The 19,404-nt window shown below is 37.3% G+C and overlaps 2 protein-coding genes across 4 annotated transcripts in view; both read left to right on the forward strand.

Moving 5' to 3' along the window:
* The first annotated feature begins 1,829 nt into the window (after positions 1 to 1,829).
* apom (apolipoprotein M) overlaps positions 1,830 to 19,404 on the forward strand; it is an 89,313-nt gene continuing 71,738 nt past the window's right edge. For 2 of the 3 annotated variants that reach the window (XM_051075906.1, XM_051075907.1), the window contains exons 1-6: positions 1,830 to 2,015; positions 2,365 to 2,504; positions 3,713 to 3,783; positions 5,160 to 5,294; positions 5,498 to 5,596; positions 5,691 to 5,719. In XM_051075906.1, the coding sequence (XP_050931863.1) occupies positions 1,902 to 2,015; positions 2,365 to 2,504; positions 3,713 to 3,783; positions 5,160 to 5,294; positions 5,498 to 5,596; positions 5,691 to 5,704 (573 nt within the window). In that variant the 5' untranslated portion in view covers positions 1,830 to 1,901 and the 3' untranslated portion in view covers positions 5,705 to 5,719. Of the gene's footprint in view, positions 2,016 to 2,364; positions 2,505 to 3,712; positions 3,784 to 5,159; positions 5,295 to 5,497; positions 5,597 to 5,690; positions 5,720 to 5,842; positions 5,938 to 19,404 lie in introns of those variants that run through there. The other variant, XM_018699874.2, reaches the window with a different exon arrangement.
* On the forward strand, positions 10,792 to 18,027 carry LOC108899445 (uncharacterized). Its single transcript, XM_018699882.2, has 6 exons — positions 10,792 to 12,186; positions 14,131 to 14,254; positions 15,088 to 15,136; positions 15,272 to 15,304; positions 15,484 to 15,516; positions 17,187 to 18,027. The coding sequence occupies exons 1-6, from the start codon at positions 11,894 to 11,896 to the stop codon at positions 17,531 to 17,533; spliced, it is 879 nt and encodes a 292-aa protein (XP_018555398.2). The 5' UTR covers positions 10,792 to 11,893; the 3' UTR covers positions 17,534 to 18,027.

The raw sequence follows: 19,404 nt of genomic DNA on the forward strand, positions 1-19,404 counted from the left end.
TTCTGTTACCAACAGTTCAACAAACTGCAGCCTCAAAAATGACCATGAAGTTGAATAAACATTTCTCGAAAACAGTTTAAACACAAACTGGACATAATAACCTCGAAGGTAGGATTTATTACAGCAGTCTTGTATTAGATTATGTTAGTTTTAACTAGGTATACCTAATAAACTGACAACTAAGTGTATTTAAATGTGCAACAAAAACAAGTTAACTAAAATTTCAATAAAAAGGAATGTACAACTGATCAGTTCAACAAAATCACAATCAGAAACATGACAGTGAACATATATATATATATATATCAATAAGTAAATAAAACAAATGTGTTAAAAGTTTAAAATTGAGTGTAGAAGACAGTGTTTTGAGACATTTATTTCTATCCATATCATTTTGCAGCAGAGTGCATGTCAGGGGGATAAAACAGTTTAAAACCTTTATTAAGTTTTTAAAAAATATTCACAGTTGTGCAAAAGTGTGCAGCACATAAAAGCTCTACACAGAGACACAGATAGTAATAACACTGGAATCTACATGCAAGTTCACACTGCATGACATGTCTGTAATGTAGATTTCAAAGGTTTTTAAATCACCTGGACACGTGGTTCAGCAGATTTAACGTAAAAAGCCCCCTACATTTAAACGAGAATTTCTGAAGAATTTTGTACCAGGTGTATTGTGTGCAGACGAGCGTGTTGTTTGACACCACCTTGTGGAAGTTCATGCCAAAAACAAGCTTAATCTGATATATGGTGGAAGCAACATTTAGATCCTTTCCCTAAGTAATTACTTTACATACTGGTGGGTCGTTTAATCTGCAGCAGTCTGTCATATTCAATAAGATCGTCATATGTTTGTAGCAAGTACAAGTACCTCAAATTTGTACTTAAGCATGGTACTTGAGTTAATATACTTAGTTACATTCCTCCACTGTCTAAGACCTCACAATAACATACATTAGAGATGATTTATTAATAATTCAATCAAAAACTAAATTAACTGGCAACTATTTTGATGTCTGATTAAACTTTTAAATCACAAATGACAACAATTTACTGGTTTCGGGTTCTCTAATGTGAATATTTCTTGGTTTTATTAGTCTTCTATTTGATATTAAACTAAATGTTTGAGTGTTTTGGACTGTTGGTGGGACAAAACAAGCAATTTGAGTAGGTCAGCCTGGGCTGTGTGAATATCTTCTTAAACATTTTTTTGAAACTGTATACAAGATTAATTGATTAAATGAGAGAGTAATCAAGAGGTTGTGTCAGCTCAATGTGTTAGTGTGTTGCAATTCTTTTCCCCAAAACCTAATACAGACAGACATGCACTTGTGTAGGTGGATTGAAAAAAAAAAACTCAATTAAGTTCAAACATGTAGTTAATGATTCCTTGTAGATGTATGTTGACAGAGAGTGTGTGGGACTTTGTCACTTTGGATAGACCGAACTCAAACATATCAGCACTGATCTGTTTTTTAAGGCTTCGTAGGTTGCAGCATGTTAGGTTACGGAGACTTTCTATAATGATCTGCATTGTTTAAGTAATTTAAAAGAAACCACCACCTCCCACATATGATGGTGACTCAGTAAGTGAGAGCACTGTAAAGCGAGTTTCTCCTCAAAGCATATTTTTGGAACATGAGTAGCTCAGTGTGTGGAAGAATGATTCATTTTACTATAAATGTGTTTATCCTAAATCTGTGTCTTTATACTGAAGGATGCAGACATCCCATATTCAACATGTCTTTTAAAGATCAGGGGTGTTACAGCTTTAGGGATTAATAATTTACTTACGCCCACCCTCCTTTCAAGCAACATGTTGACACATTACACAAATAGAGGCATTAGAGGCATTTTGATCAGGCTCATTATTAAGTTTTGATTTGAAGGTCGCAGTCATGTTGGATGAAGTGCTGTCGTATTTTCTCTATATGTATGGTTTGTTGTATCAGGCCATCGTTCCCTGCACAAATCCTGAGCTGTTGCCTGCCAACACTATCAACCGTCAGCAGGTGAGAAAGCTTTGAATTTGGTCCCACAGTGTATTATCACAAACTGAAAACATCTATTATTTAGTCACATGATACTTTTCATTTAAAGCATGCTAATTTTACTGTTATGTCACGTTTCAGTACAGTATATGTTATGAATGTCTAATGCACTAGTGCTTCACATTTTCTGCAGATGCAGAGAGATTTACCGAGATAAATACACAGACGCACTTTCCACTCCCTCTGTTCTTTCCCTTAGTGGTCTTTGTCGCACGTTGTGGGCATATATCTTAAAATAGATTACTTTTGTATATCGTAACTGCCACCCCACACTTTTATTCCACCTCTCTGTGTTTTGTATGTGTTTTAGTATCTGGGGACATGGTACTTTGTAGCAGCAGTCAGTCGAAGAGAGGCTGACATAGAGAAGTTCAGAGCACTGGACAACATATGGTTCAGCATTGAGGAGACAGTCAATGACACTCTGCTGCTAAAGGGACATATGCGCATGTAAGGCAGCACACACACACACACACACACTAGTCACTTTTGGGGAATTTAGATAGACTTGCATTAATTTCCTTTAATTAACCATAATCACTATTTGGCTGACCCTGACCTTAACCAAATCAGCCTCTTCCCAATTGTGGATGGGACATTCGACCCAACTGGACAAGCCGTCCCCAGTTAATTGGTCTTTACTCAGAAATTTGCTCCCAAATGTAGCCTAAGACAGATAGACACCCACACACACACTACCTTATAGGGAACAAATCCCAACATCTGGATGACCAATCAAGAAAACATCAAAGCAAAAGGAAGTTAAAATATTTCATAACACTTTATCGTTTAAGACGCAGGTCAAAGGACGAATCTTCAAAACTAGCAGGAAATGTAGCAAGAATGTTATGATCTCTCTAGAATTGAGGCTTTGACCTGATATTCATCGTGATAAGTGATGTGATATGCACTTTATTAGTTAATTATTACACAGCAGTTAGTAATAAGTCAATACAGTAAAGTGAAAATGTTTACAAAGTCTTTTGCCCTTTTCAGATGTAGTTTGCTTTAATTTCATAATATACATAATATACATTAGTTGAACTCACAATATGTCTAATTTTAATCATTTATAAAAACCACTGGTGGAAGTACATGGATCTTTTGCTTAAATTAAGGTGTCAATGTTACAACAATGTAAAGATACTCTATTACAAGTAAAAATCCTGCATCTTAATTTCTACTGAAGCACAAATACATATGTATTATCAGCTAAAAGTACTTAATGTATCAACAATGTATTTCTAGAGCTTATCATATATTTTTTTAATGTAAAATTTAAATCTTAAATCTGAAAAGTAATAGCTACACCAGTCAAATATAGTGGAGTAAGCATAAAAGCATAAAATGGAGAAACTCCAGTAGAATAAAAAATGTACTTGAACACAGTACCTGAGTACAGTACTTTCCACTACTTACAACATTCAAGTTTTAATAACACTTTTCATACACGTGTATGAAACTAGTTTACAGCATGGTTAAAATGAGAAATAACAGAAACAAGAAAGCCCATGATTATAAATAGAGACCAGAATTAGGGAAGTGACAAGTGTAAAAGGTGTAAGTGATGTTTTAGAAATTAAAGTCTTTATGTTGTGTTTATCTTGCAGATTCATTTATAAAACTGCTTCAAGTTTATTTTTACTATATTTTTTTAGGGGAGATAACTGTGTAAAACAGACCTGGACCTATCGTATACACCCCGAAAAAGATGAACTGGAACTTGAGGGTAACTACAGTACCATCTGCATTCACAGATGCTCAAAACACACACCCACACACACCAGAGACAAAGACAATTTTCTGTTTTTTAAGAGACACTGAAGATGGGAATTTTGTGCTCAAGCTTAAAAAAAATCAGGCCAAAACATTTCAGGGATTCAGTGATTTTCCCTGAATTTTATTCTTAGCACATTGGGAACCCCCCTGAACATTGCAGTTATTCAAGTCAAATCAAGTCAGTTTTATCTATGTAGCCCAGTAACACAAATTTGCCACAAGGGGCTTTTTAATCTACACAGCATACAACACCTTCAACCCTTTTACTTCTGGGTGGGTTTATAGCTTTAAAAACATAGCCCAATACATAAATTCAAAGTCTAATTCTTTAATCCCTAACTCTTATATAGCCTATTCACACCATTCCATGTAGAACTAATACGAGGATTACCTTTTCAAAGTCACCCATCCTTTTATTCACACTGACTGAACAAACAACTACAGCTTGCCAGTGATTATTTCTCAAATTTACATCTGTTTTTACTGCTATGGTGAAGTACAAGACCCTAGAGTAAGAAAAAAAAGGACTTTCAACAGGTGGATACCAAAGGGCAAAGAGAGAAAGTACCACATCCAGCAACAACAACAAAAAGACTGTACATTTTTGTACAAATGTCAAATGAATCCCACAGGTAGTAAGTGACTTTTCCAAAAATTCTTAACTCCAATAAACCATTAAAGAATAGACACAGTTGAGCTGCCCTCAACTAAAGAATTTCTTAGTTGACTAAATGTTATGAGTTATCTTTAATGTCTCATTCGTCAATAAAAAGTACCACTGAAAAGACAATTCAAACAGAATTTCATCTTTGTTAATTAACTAAGACCATTGACCCTGGGCTGGGCCCATATGTAACCCTGTACACGCCTCACACTCTCAATGCAGTGTATAGAGTTTTTACCAGAGTTGACAGCGGCTACCTGTAGCCCTCTACATAAAAGACAGATATAAAAGTGGTATTGCATCTTTTCATATAATTCTCTGCCACAAAATGAACAGTTCCCAAAATCTCAGACTATTCCTTTAAGACAGAGCCTCAAGATCAAGTAATACAGATCCACCTTAAGGACATCATGTTCATGTCAGTTATTCTGTGCTTTTGAGCCTGGTGCTGCTTGCTTTGTCTGGTTGGTAATCCAGCCTTGCCCAGGGCCCCCACACTCTAATAGTCAATATATCAATTTAGAAAGAGCAGTCTTAGAACAAAGACACCTCTACTAATGATTAGCCTTGTTGTCCGTCAGGACTAGGCCTATGCTACAGCATGTTAACCTTGTCCTGTGTCACTGTTGCTGCCTTGCCGGTGTCTTGTGGTTTTGATCCAGGACGGCCACAGCGAAGGAACCTGCTATGGACCGGGAAGTGGGCCAACTGCACCAACTGCATCATTTTCCAGGAAGTGGAACCACCTCTACGCGAAACAGATTCAGAGGACTCCCTCAACAGATTGATGCTGTATTGTAAGCCATCTTAGAGGAATAGTTCACCCCAAAATACAGATAATTTCAGCCTTCTCCCAAACTATTACCTTCCACAGCATACCCCTAAAATGTCTGCAAACAGCTCATGCCTCACTGTAGATGTAAATGCTTTACCTTAATCAAAGTGTATACTGTGTCCACACATTAAGCTGACTTTTTTTTTGTCAATGACTTTACTATAGCTCGGCAGACTGAAGTGGACTCTACAGTTGCGCCAACATTTCTGAAAAACTCTGCTTGTCATAATATGGCGGCTAGTGTCAGACTACCTCAAGCAAAAGGTTTGTCATTTAGACAGTTCCCCTTTTTCTTTTGGAGAAGATGATGCTTTGAAATGCTTCTTTTAAAATCTAACAATTGTATGTGCATTCACAGAGTTTTGCACCTAAATACTAACACAGAGGTAGGCATGGATATTACATTTTACTTCCATTTACTTAATTTCAATGATTTTTGTGCCTAACTTAGTCTGTCGTTGCAGATAAAAATTACATTCCAGTCTCCTGATTCTCAACAATTTCTTACAGGATGTTGCTGTGGCCTGGGACACCTGGGATAATACTGTGTTTATTTCTTGTTTTCCTTGTGTACCAGTGAAATAAATAAAGCAAATTACCAGCAATTTTTCCCATTCTTATGAGAAACAAAGAATGAGCATCAGAAGTTTTTTCAGAATACACAATCAGTGTAACGAATACAGTGCTACGATGAGAAGTGAAGATAGCTATGATGATGTTTTGATTGTAAATTTATCCACTCGTTATCCCTGTTACTTTCAGAACAAAGAACAACAGGTGCAGTAGCTTGGGTTGAGTAAAGAAAAACACCTTTGAGAGAGAGGGATCCACCCACATCCACCCAGCAAAACCCTGGGTATTTCCCATAATGCTACTGAACAAAAATACCTGTTCACATAACTTGAATGAAGAGAACATGATTCTGTACTGGCTTAACACTTATTATACACACTCAGATTTATTCCTGGGGTTTAATAGCAAATCCTAAAAAAGGCATAAAAAAAAATGGAAGAGCTAATGTGATGCCGGTTTTATATATATATTTTTGACTTTTCTGATACCTAATATTGTAATTTAATATAATACAGGTTTTATTCATACACAGTTCATTAAAGTTTTGTTATTAACACCCAGTATTTAGATAGTTTTCCCCAGAAAAACATCTCTTCTGCGTGGGAAGTGACAGTTATTACGTCTCTAAAACACGCAACAACAGTTTTCTCAGAATAAACAACAGTTAAATTGCGTGAACACCAATATGTTTGTGTTTACGCTCTTGTTGGCATGTAACTAAAATTCACGTCACTTCCACCATCTTGGTATTTCACCTTTAATCTGGGCGATCTGGGCCAAACAAAGCATAGCATGATTGTGTAATTCATGTTCTGCTCTGCCTTATTTCTGCCAACAATGATGCAGCAATGATGACACAACCCAACAGTATGAGATTTTTTCAAACATGTATGTGGTAAACAAAGCACAGTCACTTAGTAACACCCTTATTTGTGAGATAGGAAAAGGTGGTGGAAATGCCTAGGGAGATTAAAACTTAGACTGAGGAGTGGTGCCCGCACGATAGCAATGATAACAAATGAGAAAAACAGAAGGTGAATTCCACTCCACAACTTGTTGGGCTTGTTTCCCAATATTGGCCTCTGCTTGGTTGGCTGACACTGATGACACCATCTGATCCTTATTTACACCTGAATTCTCAGTGGCACTGGAGTGTACAATGGAAGCGCTCAGATCCTTTACTTAAGTACCAATGGCCCAATATAAAAGTATTTTTCCAGTTCAAGATCCTCCATTAATAAAAGTGTTGAAATGTTATCACCAAGATGTACTTAAAACATTAAAATCAAAATACAACAATCTGATTGATAACACTAATGCATCAATGTCAGCAGCATTTCACTGTTGTTGCTTGAAGTGGAGCTAATATGAATTCATCCTGTGGTTCCCAATCTACTGCACTGGGTTGTGCCCCTCCAAAGGGTCACAAGATAAATCTGGTGTTATAACTGTTATAACTTGTGAAGACTTTTTTTTTTTTTTTTTTTTTTTTTTTAGAATAAACACAGTTTAAAGATTGCACTAGGTCTAATTTTTCCAATGCTGAACTGAAGTGAGCAAAACTTGACACTTTCAATCTTTACACCTTTGCTGCTGCAGGCTCCGCACACATCCTGTAATATCAGCCCATACTTGTTTAATGCAGATATATTGTATTGCCTGTAAGTCGTCCAATAAGTAACAAGACTCTAGAGAAATGCCAAACTATGTCTGAGGTCATTCAGAAACAGTGTCACTATGAGAAGTGTGTCCACAATAGAGCACTGATAAGTTGGTTTTTCATGTGTGAAATGCCTTGCTCATTATTTGTATCTTGGTCACAAATAAAAATAAAACACTATTAGTCAATATATGTGTTTTTATGATTGTGATGCACCATGTAGTATTTGACACTAAAGAACATAATGTGCCAGCAATACTTCCATGCATGGGACCATAAAAGCAGAACTACAAGCTCTTGTTTAAATGAACTCATAAATGTGTTTTCATCAAACACTTTACTACTACAGGTAGGATGCACAGGAAATAACAGTGAAAAAGTGTTTGTTCCCTTCTTGTTTTGAGTGGGGACAGCACCCAACAGCCCACATCCAGCCCATTTATCTCTCATGTGTAGGTGTGTGTGTGTTTGTTTGTGTCTGTGTGCTTGATAGAAATAAGGTGGGAGAAAGTTGGTGACATTTACATTATCCAGGAGAACACAGACTGGTTAACTGGGGATGCCCCATGGAACATGAAACCAAAAACAGTAAAGTGAAATGGAAATTGACCCTCTCACTCTCTCATCTCTCTGGCTCACACAGCATTCTTCAAAACCAATCTTCAACTTTCACTACTGTTTTCATACCAGGATTTGTCATCATCATGTCTACATGATGATACATTTAAAATACTGTAACTTTGCTCCTCATACCGTCAATTCTTATCTTATCTTATCTTTCCAATGTCAATAACAACAGGCAGGTGCTTATATGAAAACTGAAATGGTTCTTGCTTGCTGTAATCATCCCTCCTGTTCTTACTGCCCATTAAAGGACGCTGTCCCCTTGAAATTCTGTCTATATGGCACTAAATTGTTTACCCAATTACATTCTACTGAAAAACATCATCAGGTAGGCGCAACGAAAGTCTGGCGCTCACACCCAAACGACTGTGGTTTGGTTTAGGCAACAAAAGCACTTTGATTAAGGGAAAGGTCATAGTTTCAATTAAATGTTAATAAACATGTTGTAGCACAAGTCACTGTGAGCTACTCTGTAATAAATCAGACCATGGTCTTTCCCTAATTTTAACCAAATGATGTGAATGCCTGAACACAACCATAAAAAAGTTTGGCAATGCTGTAGCCACTAGAAGTGGATATTGTACTGCAGGGTTGGATATTAAGGTGGAAAACAAATAACACATGCTGTCTGTGGACATTTTTCTGTGACAGTGATGGGAACCTTGTGAACTGATGGAGGAAGGGTCCCAGGTGTCTTAATCCTAGAACACTAACGTTGGGTGATTTTCACCCACGTGTGTCTGAGTTGCATGGGTCCTTGTGTAGCTTCAGGATGCTCACTGATGTTATTGAAGGTAGGCGTGTTTCCCTGCTCTCATCCCTGGTTTTTCCAACAGACATGTGTTTGGGCGATTTTCACCCGATGTTAGTGATTGAGAGTAGAATATTTTTCAGGTGGATTTTACCCGACATTAGGGTTTGTGGATTAATTCAAAGGTAAAAACGTTCAGGCCTGCCATATTTATTGCCCCATATCATGCACAGCTATCATCCTGTCACAGGCTTGGTGACAGTGGCATGCCAACAAATGAGTAAAACATGGCTAAAGTTTAAATCATTAGCTATGCATATTTCTTCTTTGATACAAGTTATCTAGCTAGCTACAGGTGAAGTTGTAGTGATAGAAACATAACTTGTAACAGCTAACTTTAGTTGTGGGTATGAATAAATATTACTTAGTGATCATTTCTAAAGGAATTCATATAGTTAATTTTTTTATAGTCAGCTGGTCATTTTCTCCCTCTAAAAAAAATGTTTGTTTATCTCTCCCAGAGTTATCAGTGATGCGGGGAGACTGTAACTTCACCGGACAAGGCTCACATGTCCCAGGAACAGTTTGACCAAAGAACAAGTTCCCAGCTCCATTATATATTTATTTATATTTTTTAGGATTCATTTTCTTTTTTCGGTATTATTCACCGGGGGCTCGTTTTCATCCTATCTCTGAGGAAAATTACTTCATAGCAAAGTACTTCCTAAATATGTTAAAAACACATAATGTGTTGGGCATTACATTTCCTTCAAAACACACTTACTATTGCAGCTGTTGTGTAATTTTAGGGTGAGGGTCAAAAACCAAAGTCATCTTTGAAAAATATTTTCCAAAGTTTATCTGTTTATCTAATATGAAGCCTTAGCTGTCTGAGTGAGTCTCTGAATGAATTCCTCTTTAGTAAGAATTTCCCTTTTTTGAGCTACTACCCTTTCACTGCAGCTCAACAAGGAATCACTTCCTAGGGAAACACAGCAAGGGAATTTTATTGTAAAAAGACTTTATCAGTGGACAGTGCTCACTTTATTTGATTAATTCACACTGTTGATGCCTTATATTAGCTTTGCAAGGAACGAGGACTATAGATTTTGTCCCATTACTTACACTGAAAGCTGAGGAAAGCTTTAAAGCTGTAGTAGTGACTATGAACAGGCTGAACAGGAGGGCTGATTACAGCAGGCAAGTTGTACCTATGTTCAATATGGGCAACAGACTCTCTTTTCAAGACAGACTGTTTTGAACCTGTCCTTTAACAGCCACCACAATAGCTGGACAACAGCGCTCTAAATGCAACTGTAAAATATGTGTAATTACCACTCAAATTATGCAATTATGTCACTCATCCTCCTAATAGTCTACAAAGTAAATCTCCACAAGTCTTATCTTACACAGACTGCATTACGTAATGGATGTGTTTAGGCAAATACTGCAGAATTATAAGTGCTGGTGACAAACTAAATGACGAGAAACAATTACGAGCTAAAATTCATGGGAGGGAATTTTTCCGTCGGTTCTAACTAGATCCTGATGTTACAAATCTTACTCATACTGTCCTCTCCACAGTTTAAAATAACCCTAAAAAAATTCCATGCAAGTAATTTTCACTTTTTAATGCCAAATATGAGTAAATCAGTTGCACAGGAAACCTTGGTCTCATAATTGGTTTGTGAGAGAACAGGGCAGACAGAAGAGGCTGAATTTAACTTATTATATTTTCTAAATGTATTTAAACAACATTTATAGAATGTTCAAGCACTTTACAAAGCTGTTTATTCAGACAATATGTGGCAAATCTTACTCATACTGTCCATACTGTCTGCCAGTATTTTTTATACCAAATATGATCAAAGCAATTGCATATGACACTTTCAATTAGAAGCAGGTGAACTTTGTGCAGTTTGTTTCATTATCGATTAGTCAAACAAGGACAAAGACGGAAGGAAGTAGGTGAAGTTAACCTTAATGTGATCTCCAAAACCCCAAACGTATTTAAATATCTAAATCTGGGGTAAGATCAAGTTCAGGAAGCTGACTATTAATGTCTTATCCCTTCATACTTCAAATCTGCTACAAATATAAACACTTGTTTAGCTGTTACTGTATATATTTAGTCTTCTATTCAGAAAATATGTGGCTAATCTCACTTATACAATCCTCTTAGTAGTTGTAGAGACTTTCAAAAGCACCCATGCCAGCGTGCATAGTACTTTTTTTATATACCAAAAAAGATCCGCTCTATTGCATAAGAAACCTCAAAGTGGCCGTAGATGAACTTGTGCAGCTTATCCTTTGACTGTTTCACCAAAGGAAAGGAAGGAAGGAAGTGACAGAATTTAACATTAATGTGATTTTCACAGACACAACCCACATTCAACCAACAAAATCAAGGGTAGGTTCAAACACTTCATGAAGCTGAAAACAACTCTTCTGGAGCTTTCCCTTTAAACTTTACATCTGCCACAAATTTAAACACATGTTCAGCTGTTATTGTTCATGCTGAGTCTTAACATACGGAAAATAGACTTTGATGAGAGACAAAATCAGGCAGCTGTATCTCAAATAGGATTGCATAACGTACTGTATTATACAAAAAAGACAGGTAGTGTATTTCCCTCATTGCACATCAGGTCATCTCAGATGAAATGCATGGTGTGAAGAAAAAGTCCCTGTCGTATTTCTGTGTTTGATAAACTCTGACAGTGACCTATAAACGTGGGAAATCACAAACCACCCACCCACCACAAACATTCATGTGTCAAATGGGGGGCCGTTCTATAAACATTTCTTTTTGTGTCAATGAAATACCATAATTTCCATATCTCATTCAACATCTTAACAATTAAACAACAAAATCTTTTAATTTCCTTCTAGTCTTACTCTCATTTTAGGGGAACTGAGGGTGACCATTTGTTCATCATCAAACTTACACTATATGAAACTGTATTTTGGCTTCATCAATCAAATAAAAGTTTCACACCAGTTAAAATGTGGTGCTTCTCAGTTTCGTTCCACATGCAATTCTTTTCGTTGTCCACGAGTGGAGCCACCTACAGCACACCCCCTCCTACCTCTCTGTCTAACCACAACTCTCTCTACAGAGGAAAAAAAAAAAAAATCTTATATTCACTACAAGCCCATGTCAAAGGGAAAACCCTGCAAACCTGACATGTCTCTCAGAGAGAAGCACCAGATGAATTTGGACACTGAGAGTGCAACACACACTGGGTGAGTCAAGACTTAATTAGTGAATATGAGTCCTCTCTTAATTGTATGCCAAAACATTGTTTAAATGTCTGTGATATCTCTGAGAATACTCAACTTTCTTATGTTTTTATTTTGTGGTGTGAGAAGTAGGTCACTGCTGTTGAGAGAAAAATGTTGTGAACACATGTTCAAGAATGGGATTTAAAATAACAATAATAATGATAACGATCAAGTTATCATTCTGTCAAACATCCTCTACTGCCAAGCAGAAATAATGACATGTTTTGATGTAACTGAACAGAACAAATAAGGACTATTTGAGTTTTTAAAACTTTTAGCATTACATTTCCTATACAGTCAGTGATCAAAAATCAAATGTACCACTTGTACAATAATAAGACTTGTTGGGATATTGTTTGGATTTAATCACTGATTAGCATGTGCTCAGGTAAAGTAAAAGTGCTTGACTTTTATGGGAAGTACAAATGAGGATGTCATAGGATCAGATAGTTGATGACTCAAATACAATTACTTGAGAGATGCTGCAGTCCACTGTGATTAAGACAGCCCTTTAAAATGAGAATAGGTTTTTTCCCACTGCAGAGATGTAGTGTTGGTCCAGAATACAGATTTCCTCTTATAATTCATTGTCACTCTAGGGAGTTTGTCAGCTTACATAATGATACACTAATTGATTAACTTGCTGCTAATCCTTTCCCAGTTAACTAATACTGTACCCATTAAAATGTGTTAACGCCCACTGCTCACTATACATCATATATGCCGGAATGTAAAGTAGAGCAATGTGATTGAACCTGTATACGAAGAATGCTGCTGGAAATTACCTGTGGACCATCTTAACATTCTTGTCTAAAGGTTTGGGGTTTGACTGACAAGCACTTGAGACAGACTTCAAGGTCAGTGGTACTTCAGCAATCAGTGATAAGTTTCAGTCTATGTCATTACATATAAACAACCAAACCACAAAGTATACACTGACCCCCCACTTTCTCAGGACCAAAAACACTCCCACTGAGGTAAAGTCCCAGAAGAGTGACAGCACGGGGGCTATGAGCTGAGGGCACATGTACCCATAATGTAATGGGGCAATGCAGCCACTCTGGAACTGTAGCTCTGTACTTTTTTTGCATCTTGTCTAGTCTGGTTATATTTGGTTATTCAGTCAAACTCTCAAAAGAGAAAGTGGTTAAAGGTCAGTAAATTTTTTACAACTTATTTTGTATTGTATGAACTTTGACCATTACTCCTTTGACTCATGATAACATTTTACTCTCCAAAGAGAGATAAAAATTCTCTAGCAAGTCTGGAATTCATTAGGGCAAACAACACGAGAAGACATTCTTCCAAACATGTTGTTTAGATAGCATAACTAAACTGGGGATTTCTTTGCAACCTGCCTGGTTGCCTGTACTTGTTGCCCTAATGGCTGTGATGGAGGAAGTATCCAGATCCTTTACTTGAGCAGAAATACTATAATGTAAAAATACAAGTAAAAGTCTACAATTCAAGTACAAAAGTATAATCAGCAAAATATACCTTTGACATAAGTATCAAAATAAAATTAATGATCCTGCTGAAAAAAGGCCTGTGTGAGTGGTATATGGTGAAGCAAGTTTTAACCGCAGTTTGGTAGTTTAGTCCAGAGGATCTTAAACCAGGGGTCGGCCCCCCACAGAGGATCGCAAGATATATATATATATATATATATGAGAGGCTGTGGGATGATTAATGAAAGAGAAAACAAACACCTCTGTCTAATTGATCCTGTTTAAAGCCATGGGGTGAGTACAGTGATCATAACTGACAGGGATGATGCTCAAAACTACAAAAATGAGGACCAGGTTATAAAACATTGGGTATTACTTTAAGCTTCCCAACCTTTAACAAAACCAATACATGGTGTGTTTCCATTTCTGTGTGTGTGTGTGTGTGTGTGTTTGACAGAATGGAGGGTCAATCGAGGTCCTCCTATAAGTACCTGCTGCTGCAAGTGTGGTGTGGTCTCCTCACTGTGGCCATGGTGGTTATGGCTGCATTTCTCACTTCAATCAAACCAAAGTTAACCGAGGTCAGTATACCTGCTACAAAAGGAAACTACACTTAAGAGTCGCATTTGCTGCTCAGGTGGCCACTTTACGTGCCATCGGTCACGTGTTCCAGTGACAACACAGTAACTTCATGACTGAAGACAGAAGTAACTGGGGCAGTTGTGGTTTAGACTCTTTGTTATTTCTAATGTGGCTGACTGTTGCTGACTGTGCTATCACCGAGCAGCTCCAGTCTTACCTCTGTTTCTATTTTAACAACATTTTCTTTACAAGTTAAATTTGATGCTGAAAGTCAAGTCCAGCCTCTGAGTTAGTGCCTGTAGATGGCAGCAACATTGTGAGTGACAGGATGGTCAGTAAGGATACCCATAGGTGCCTCAGTGTTACAGTACATGTACGCCTCAGAGGTGGATATAATAACAGAACACGTGTACATTATTACAACTCAACATGAACATCAGCACAAACTACAGCCTCTTTCACAAGATTACTGTATTAGCAACACAAATTAGCATTTACTGCAGAGCTACTGTACTACATTACAGTATATTGCACTGGTATTCCTACTATTGCATCCTGCTGCTTCATTGTGTAAAACAAGGATAGTTCTATTAGTAGTAGTTATATTTTTCACATAAATTAAGGGAAATATGTTCCTTTATTGCTTGACAGCTATTCTCCTAGCTCATAAAATCCCTTGGAGATGCAGTGGTTTTCACTGCAGGGACAGATGTAAATGCAGCTGACCTTTGCCAGTGAGACAGCAAAGTAACAGGGAAGATGAAGATGACTATGACGGTAAAACAGAGGACAATGCTTTTGATACTGACAGTGTGTTTTCTATCTTTTCAAGGACGAAGGGTCAACGACACTGAAGCCAGTCAGCCCTGTCAGTCCAACAAGTATGTTAACTGGACGTCAAATTTCAATTCAAATGATGCCTTTTCAAGAGCTTACGAACATTTTGGCAAAAATCAACATATATGTCACATTTACATGAATGAAGCTGGATTTAACTTGATACTTTTATCTTACAGTCAACACTTTGCCGGCTCATTTAAAGTCAGTAGGTAAGTTCTAATGTACTTTTTAAAAATTATTCCAATGTCTCAAGTTTACCAAACTTTTGCACAAGTGAAAGTGAAAAGTGAAAGATGCTAAAGGAAGGAACTCAAAAAGTAGAATGGAGTGCAAACATTTCTGCAGCTGTTTCATCAACAGATAACCTTCTAATGACACTGCTTTTCAGGATCTTCTCTCTCATACATCCAGCTAATCAAGTGTAAGTACATTTCCTCTTTCGATCAATATTCAGATGTATCTTCTTGTGTGGTAAACGGATGTGTGTGGATGATTATGAGTTTCTAAAGAAATCATACTGCCATTTATTTTAGTTTTAATCAGGTATATCAATGTTAGGTTTTGGTGTCAGTTCTTTATAGAGGTGCTTTCTGCAGAGAGATGCCACTTGGTTGCCTAAAGAAATTTCAAGTCACCAAAATGCAAGATTTGTTTTGAGAACTGACTCTCACTCTTTAAAAAAAAAAAAAAACTCATTTCACTAGCACTCATTATGCCTCTATTGTATAAAAACTGCAGTCACACTCAACACCTACAGACGCTGAGTGCAGATTCAGACACACTCTCTGGGAGCTGCTGAAAGTCATTCTGAAAAAACGTAGGAAGGCACAGCAGTTTGAGAAGAAGTGGGTGGAGCAACAAGTAAATAACAACAAAATAACACCTAATTTGAATTCCCCAACTGATGCATTTAAAGCAAGAAATTCAGATTGACTGACACAGATCCTGATGGGTTTGTCTGAGCCCTGTCAAGATTCATTATTAAGCTTAAACACTTTGAAAACCTATTTCGCTACGAGCCATGGGTTGCTGCAGATACACACTTTTTCTGCCAAAGTTAGGACATTTTTTGTTATTTCAGTGAGAGAAAACTATATTTCTGTTCTGACTTCTGGACTTTATCTGAGTTTACCAAGAATTTTTGAGCATAAAACTATAATAAATAATGACTTAAGATGTTTTAATCTGCACTTTAAAGTCAGTTGTTGCCAAAATAAAGTTTGAAACCAAGTTTTTAGAGGCTATAAACTCTGTTTGTTGGTACATATACATAGTTGTACTACTCTCCTCATCTTGGAAAGTAACTGAATGCAGAACAGTCAGTCTAAACCATTGCTGACTAGACTGAGAGGGACATATAGCACTGTCATGTTTCCAGTCTCATACACTGTGCTCCTCCCACCACTCTGCTTTTCCTGTGTGAAGTGGGTTCCTAGAACCACAACAAACCTGAAGCAGCGCTGTAATGTGGGCTGAGTGCCGAGTTAAGGTATAATTACAGCCCACGGCAACAAGCATCATCAGCTTGCCAGGGGATGTTTAGTCTGCCAACTGTTTAACTGACGTCTTTATTCAACTTGTGATGATAGCTTGAGTGTCAATGATTCAAAGGCCCCAATGGTCCAGCATAGAAATTAATGGTATGGTTATTTCTTATTTCTATTTTTTTTTTTTACATTTCTTGGTTTCCTTGAACTCTGATGACAAAAATCAGACATCACAGTTTTAAAAGAGGGTTACTAATCCGTGGACAAGATGGGCAAGAGCGATTACAAATAAATAAAATAAAAAACATTTAATCTGCATCTGCAGCTCCAGATCATTTTTGTCAATCTCCATGGTACACCACCACAACAAGTTTCTTGGGTCCTGAATCTTCTTTTTGTGGTTTTCTACAAACCACAGTGCTGACAATAATTTTCCTGATTTACATCATTCTGTTCAGTCAGCCCTCTAAAAGTAAACTCAGTCAAAAATATATATAACTATTATAAAATGAGCCAAATATGTGACTGCAAGAAGTTTCATGGGTGAGCTGAGAATGCCTTTATAGCTGAGTGACTAAACAAAAGTTTGTTGAATCTCCTACAGCTTTGAACAATCACTGGGAAGTATTGCCTGGGTGTAACTCCTGCTCCCTCTCCCTGCATGAGGACTCTATCTTGTGCAAGGAAGACAGCCTCTACTTCATCTACGCTCAGGTCACCTTCACCAAACACCCAAATGGAAGCAAGGCCAAATCTGTGATTTTGAGAAGAAACACCACATATGGTAAAAGCATGAAGAAACTGGTTGAGGGGATCTTCTCAAACACAACCGAGGGCTCTGTGTGGGTGGCCAAGATTGTCAGCCTACAGAACGGAGACAGCATCAGCTTAGATATCACAGATGATTTTCTAATAGACAGCACATTCTGGGGTGCATATCAGCTCCATTAGCGGTGCAGGTCTCTAGGATGTTACTATACAAGGGAAAATATTTTTTCAGTTGGACTGGTATGTTATTAGCAGGCCTATACTAGTATGTTTCAACAAAAGTTGTTTATCACCTCTATTTTTTACCCAATATTTTGTGCCGGATATGTTACTGATAATTAGTAAAGCCTTTTAATCATCTTTGTGGCCAACATGGAACACTAAAATGCTAAAACGCTCCATCAAGCAGGGTGTGGAAGGTTTTAACTTCAGATTTCTTTTTACTGTATCAGCCCAACCTTGGTAGAGTCTCTACTTTTAAGTAGAGATTCTGACAATTCTGTGTCTTGAAGTAGTGTGCCATTTGGTGGTGGTGTAAATTTCTATGGATTTTAAATTAATGTAAACTTTGAATGTCTAGGGCATGAATACATTTTGTCCCTGCTATGTGCTTGTTTAATTTATGAAATGGGATATTATATTGTGGTGGTAATAAAAACTATACTATTTCAAAGCCACTGAGGCAATTTACTGAATATTTGCCATGTGAGCTCCCAGCTGACCACATGGTGGTGCCACCTTCCTACCTCACATGAAAGAGTGCATAATGTTCAGTCTGTTACCCACTCACCATCACTGTCACAGATTAGATTACACAGCTTTACAACACACTGATCGATTAAAAAAACTAAAGACATCCAACTGGTACCTGAGAAACCACAACAGTATCATTAAACCGACACAAAATGTGGAGTTACTCAACTTACAAGCCTGAGGCTAATACTACACGTGGCACAAGTATAGCTGCAGTTCAGTGTTCAATTAGGCAATGTGTTGAACCAGCAGGAGCAACAGGTGCAAAACAGGAAGCCACATATTTGTTGCAACATCAGTCACACTGCTTCCCCTTTTCACAACACATCCAGACATATTTGAAGTCGAAACACTCTCTCGTCACCCTACCTGGCAGCAGTTTGGTTTCTCTCACACAATAAGAGCTAATACTTTTCTTAGTTGAATGCATGTAGCCAGTCATAGATAATGTTAATATGTACTTTTCTGTCTGAATGTCTGACTTAAGCACTGGGCTCTGTCAAATAGACACTAATTAAACTGCTGATTTATTCCTGCCTCAAATGAACCACAGCAATGTCATCTATTGAGACCATCCTGGTTGTGATTCATTTGCTGATCTAACCAAGAGTAATCAATCAAGCAGACATACACTTTGAAACAGTTCAGAAGCCAATTTAAAATCTATTCTTATAATGCAAGTAAATAGGTCAAGTGCTCAAACATACTTGTATTTCTAGATGTGGAAAAGCTCTGATTAAACAAGACTAAGGTCACTGATCTATTAGGTGGCAGATTAGGGCCTAATCATCCTTGGCTGACAACATAACATCTTCCTTGTGACATTCTGCTTTTGCACAATAAAAAACAAAAACCACACCAATACACCAATACTTGAGGATAATAGAATATTGTTGATGTTGAAATCACAGCAGAGAAAATGATAAAACTGCCTGAACCGATCTTGCACCAAGTTGCATCTCACTAACACATACCGTCAGTTTCTGAGGACATGCACAACCAATGTGCCCAACAAATGCAGGACATGTCACATAGCCACGACACACGTTGATGTGTGGTTTAAACTAAGTATAACCATGACCTAAGTGTCAACAGCTCTGTGAGGTTGTACGTGCTGATGTTTAGTAGGTGTGATGTTTACTATATTTACCAACCTAACATTTGCTGATTAGATGGGAATGACATTAGTTTAGCAGGTTTTTAATCATTAGCGTATTTGGCTAATTAAATTGATTGATGGGACTATATGGAATTTTAAGGGATAACCAAGATGTTGACCTTTAATCCTGAGAGAGAGCCAC

This window comes from Lates calcarifer, linkage group LG15 (genome assembly GCF_001640805.2).
Source record: "Lates calcarifer isolate ASB-BC8 linkage group LG15, TLL_Latcal_v3, whole genome shotgun sequence".
In the NCBI taxonomy this organism is placed as follows: Eukaryota; Metazoa; Chordata; class Actinopteri; family Centropomidae; genus Lates; species Lates calcarifer.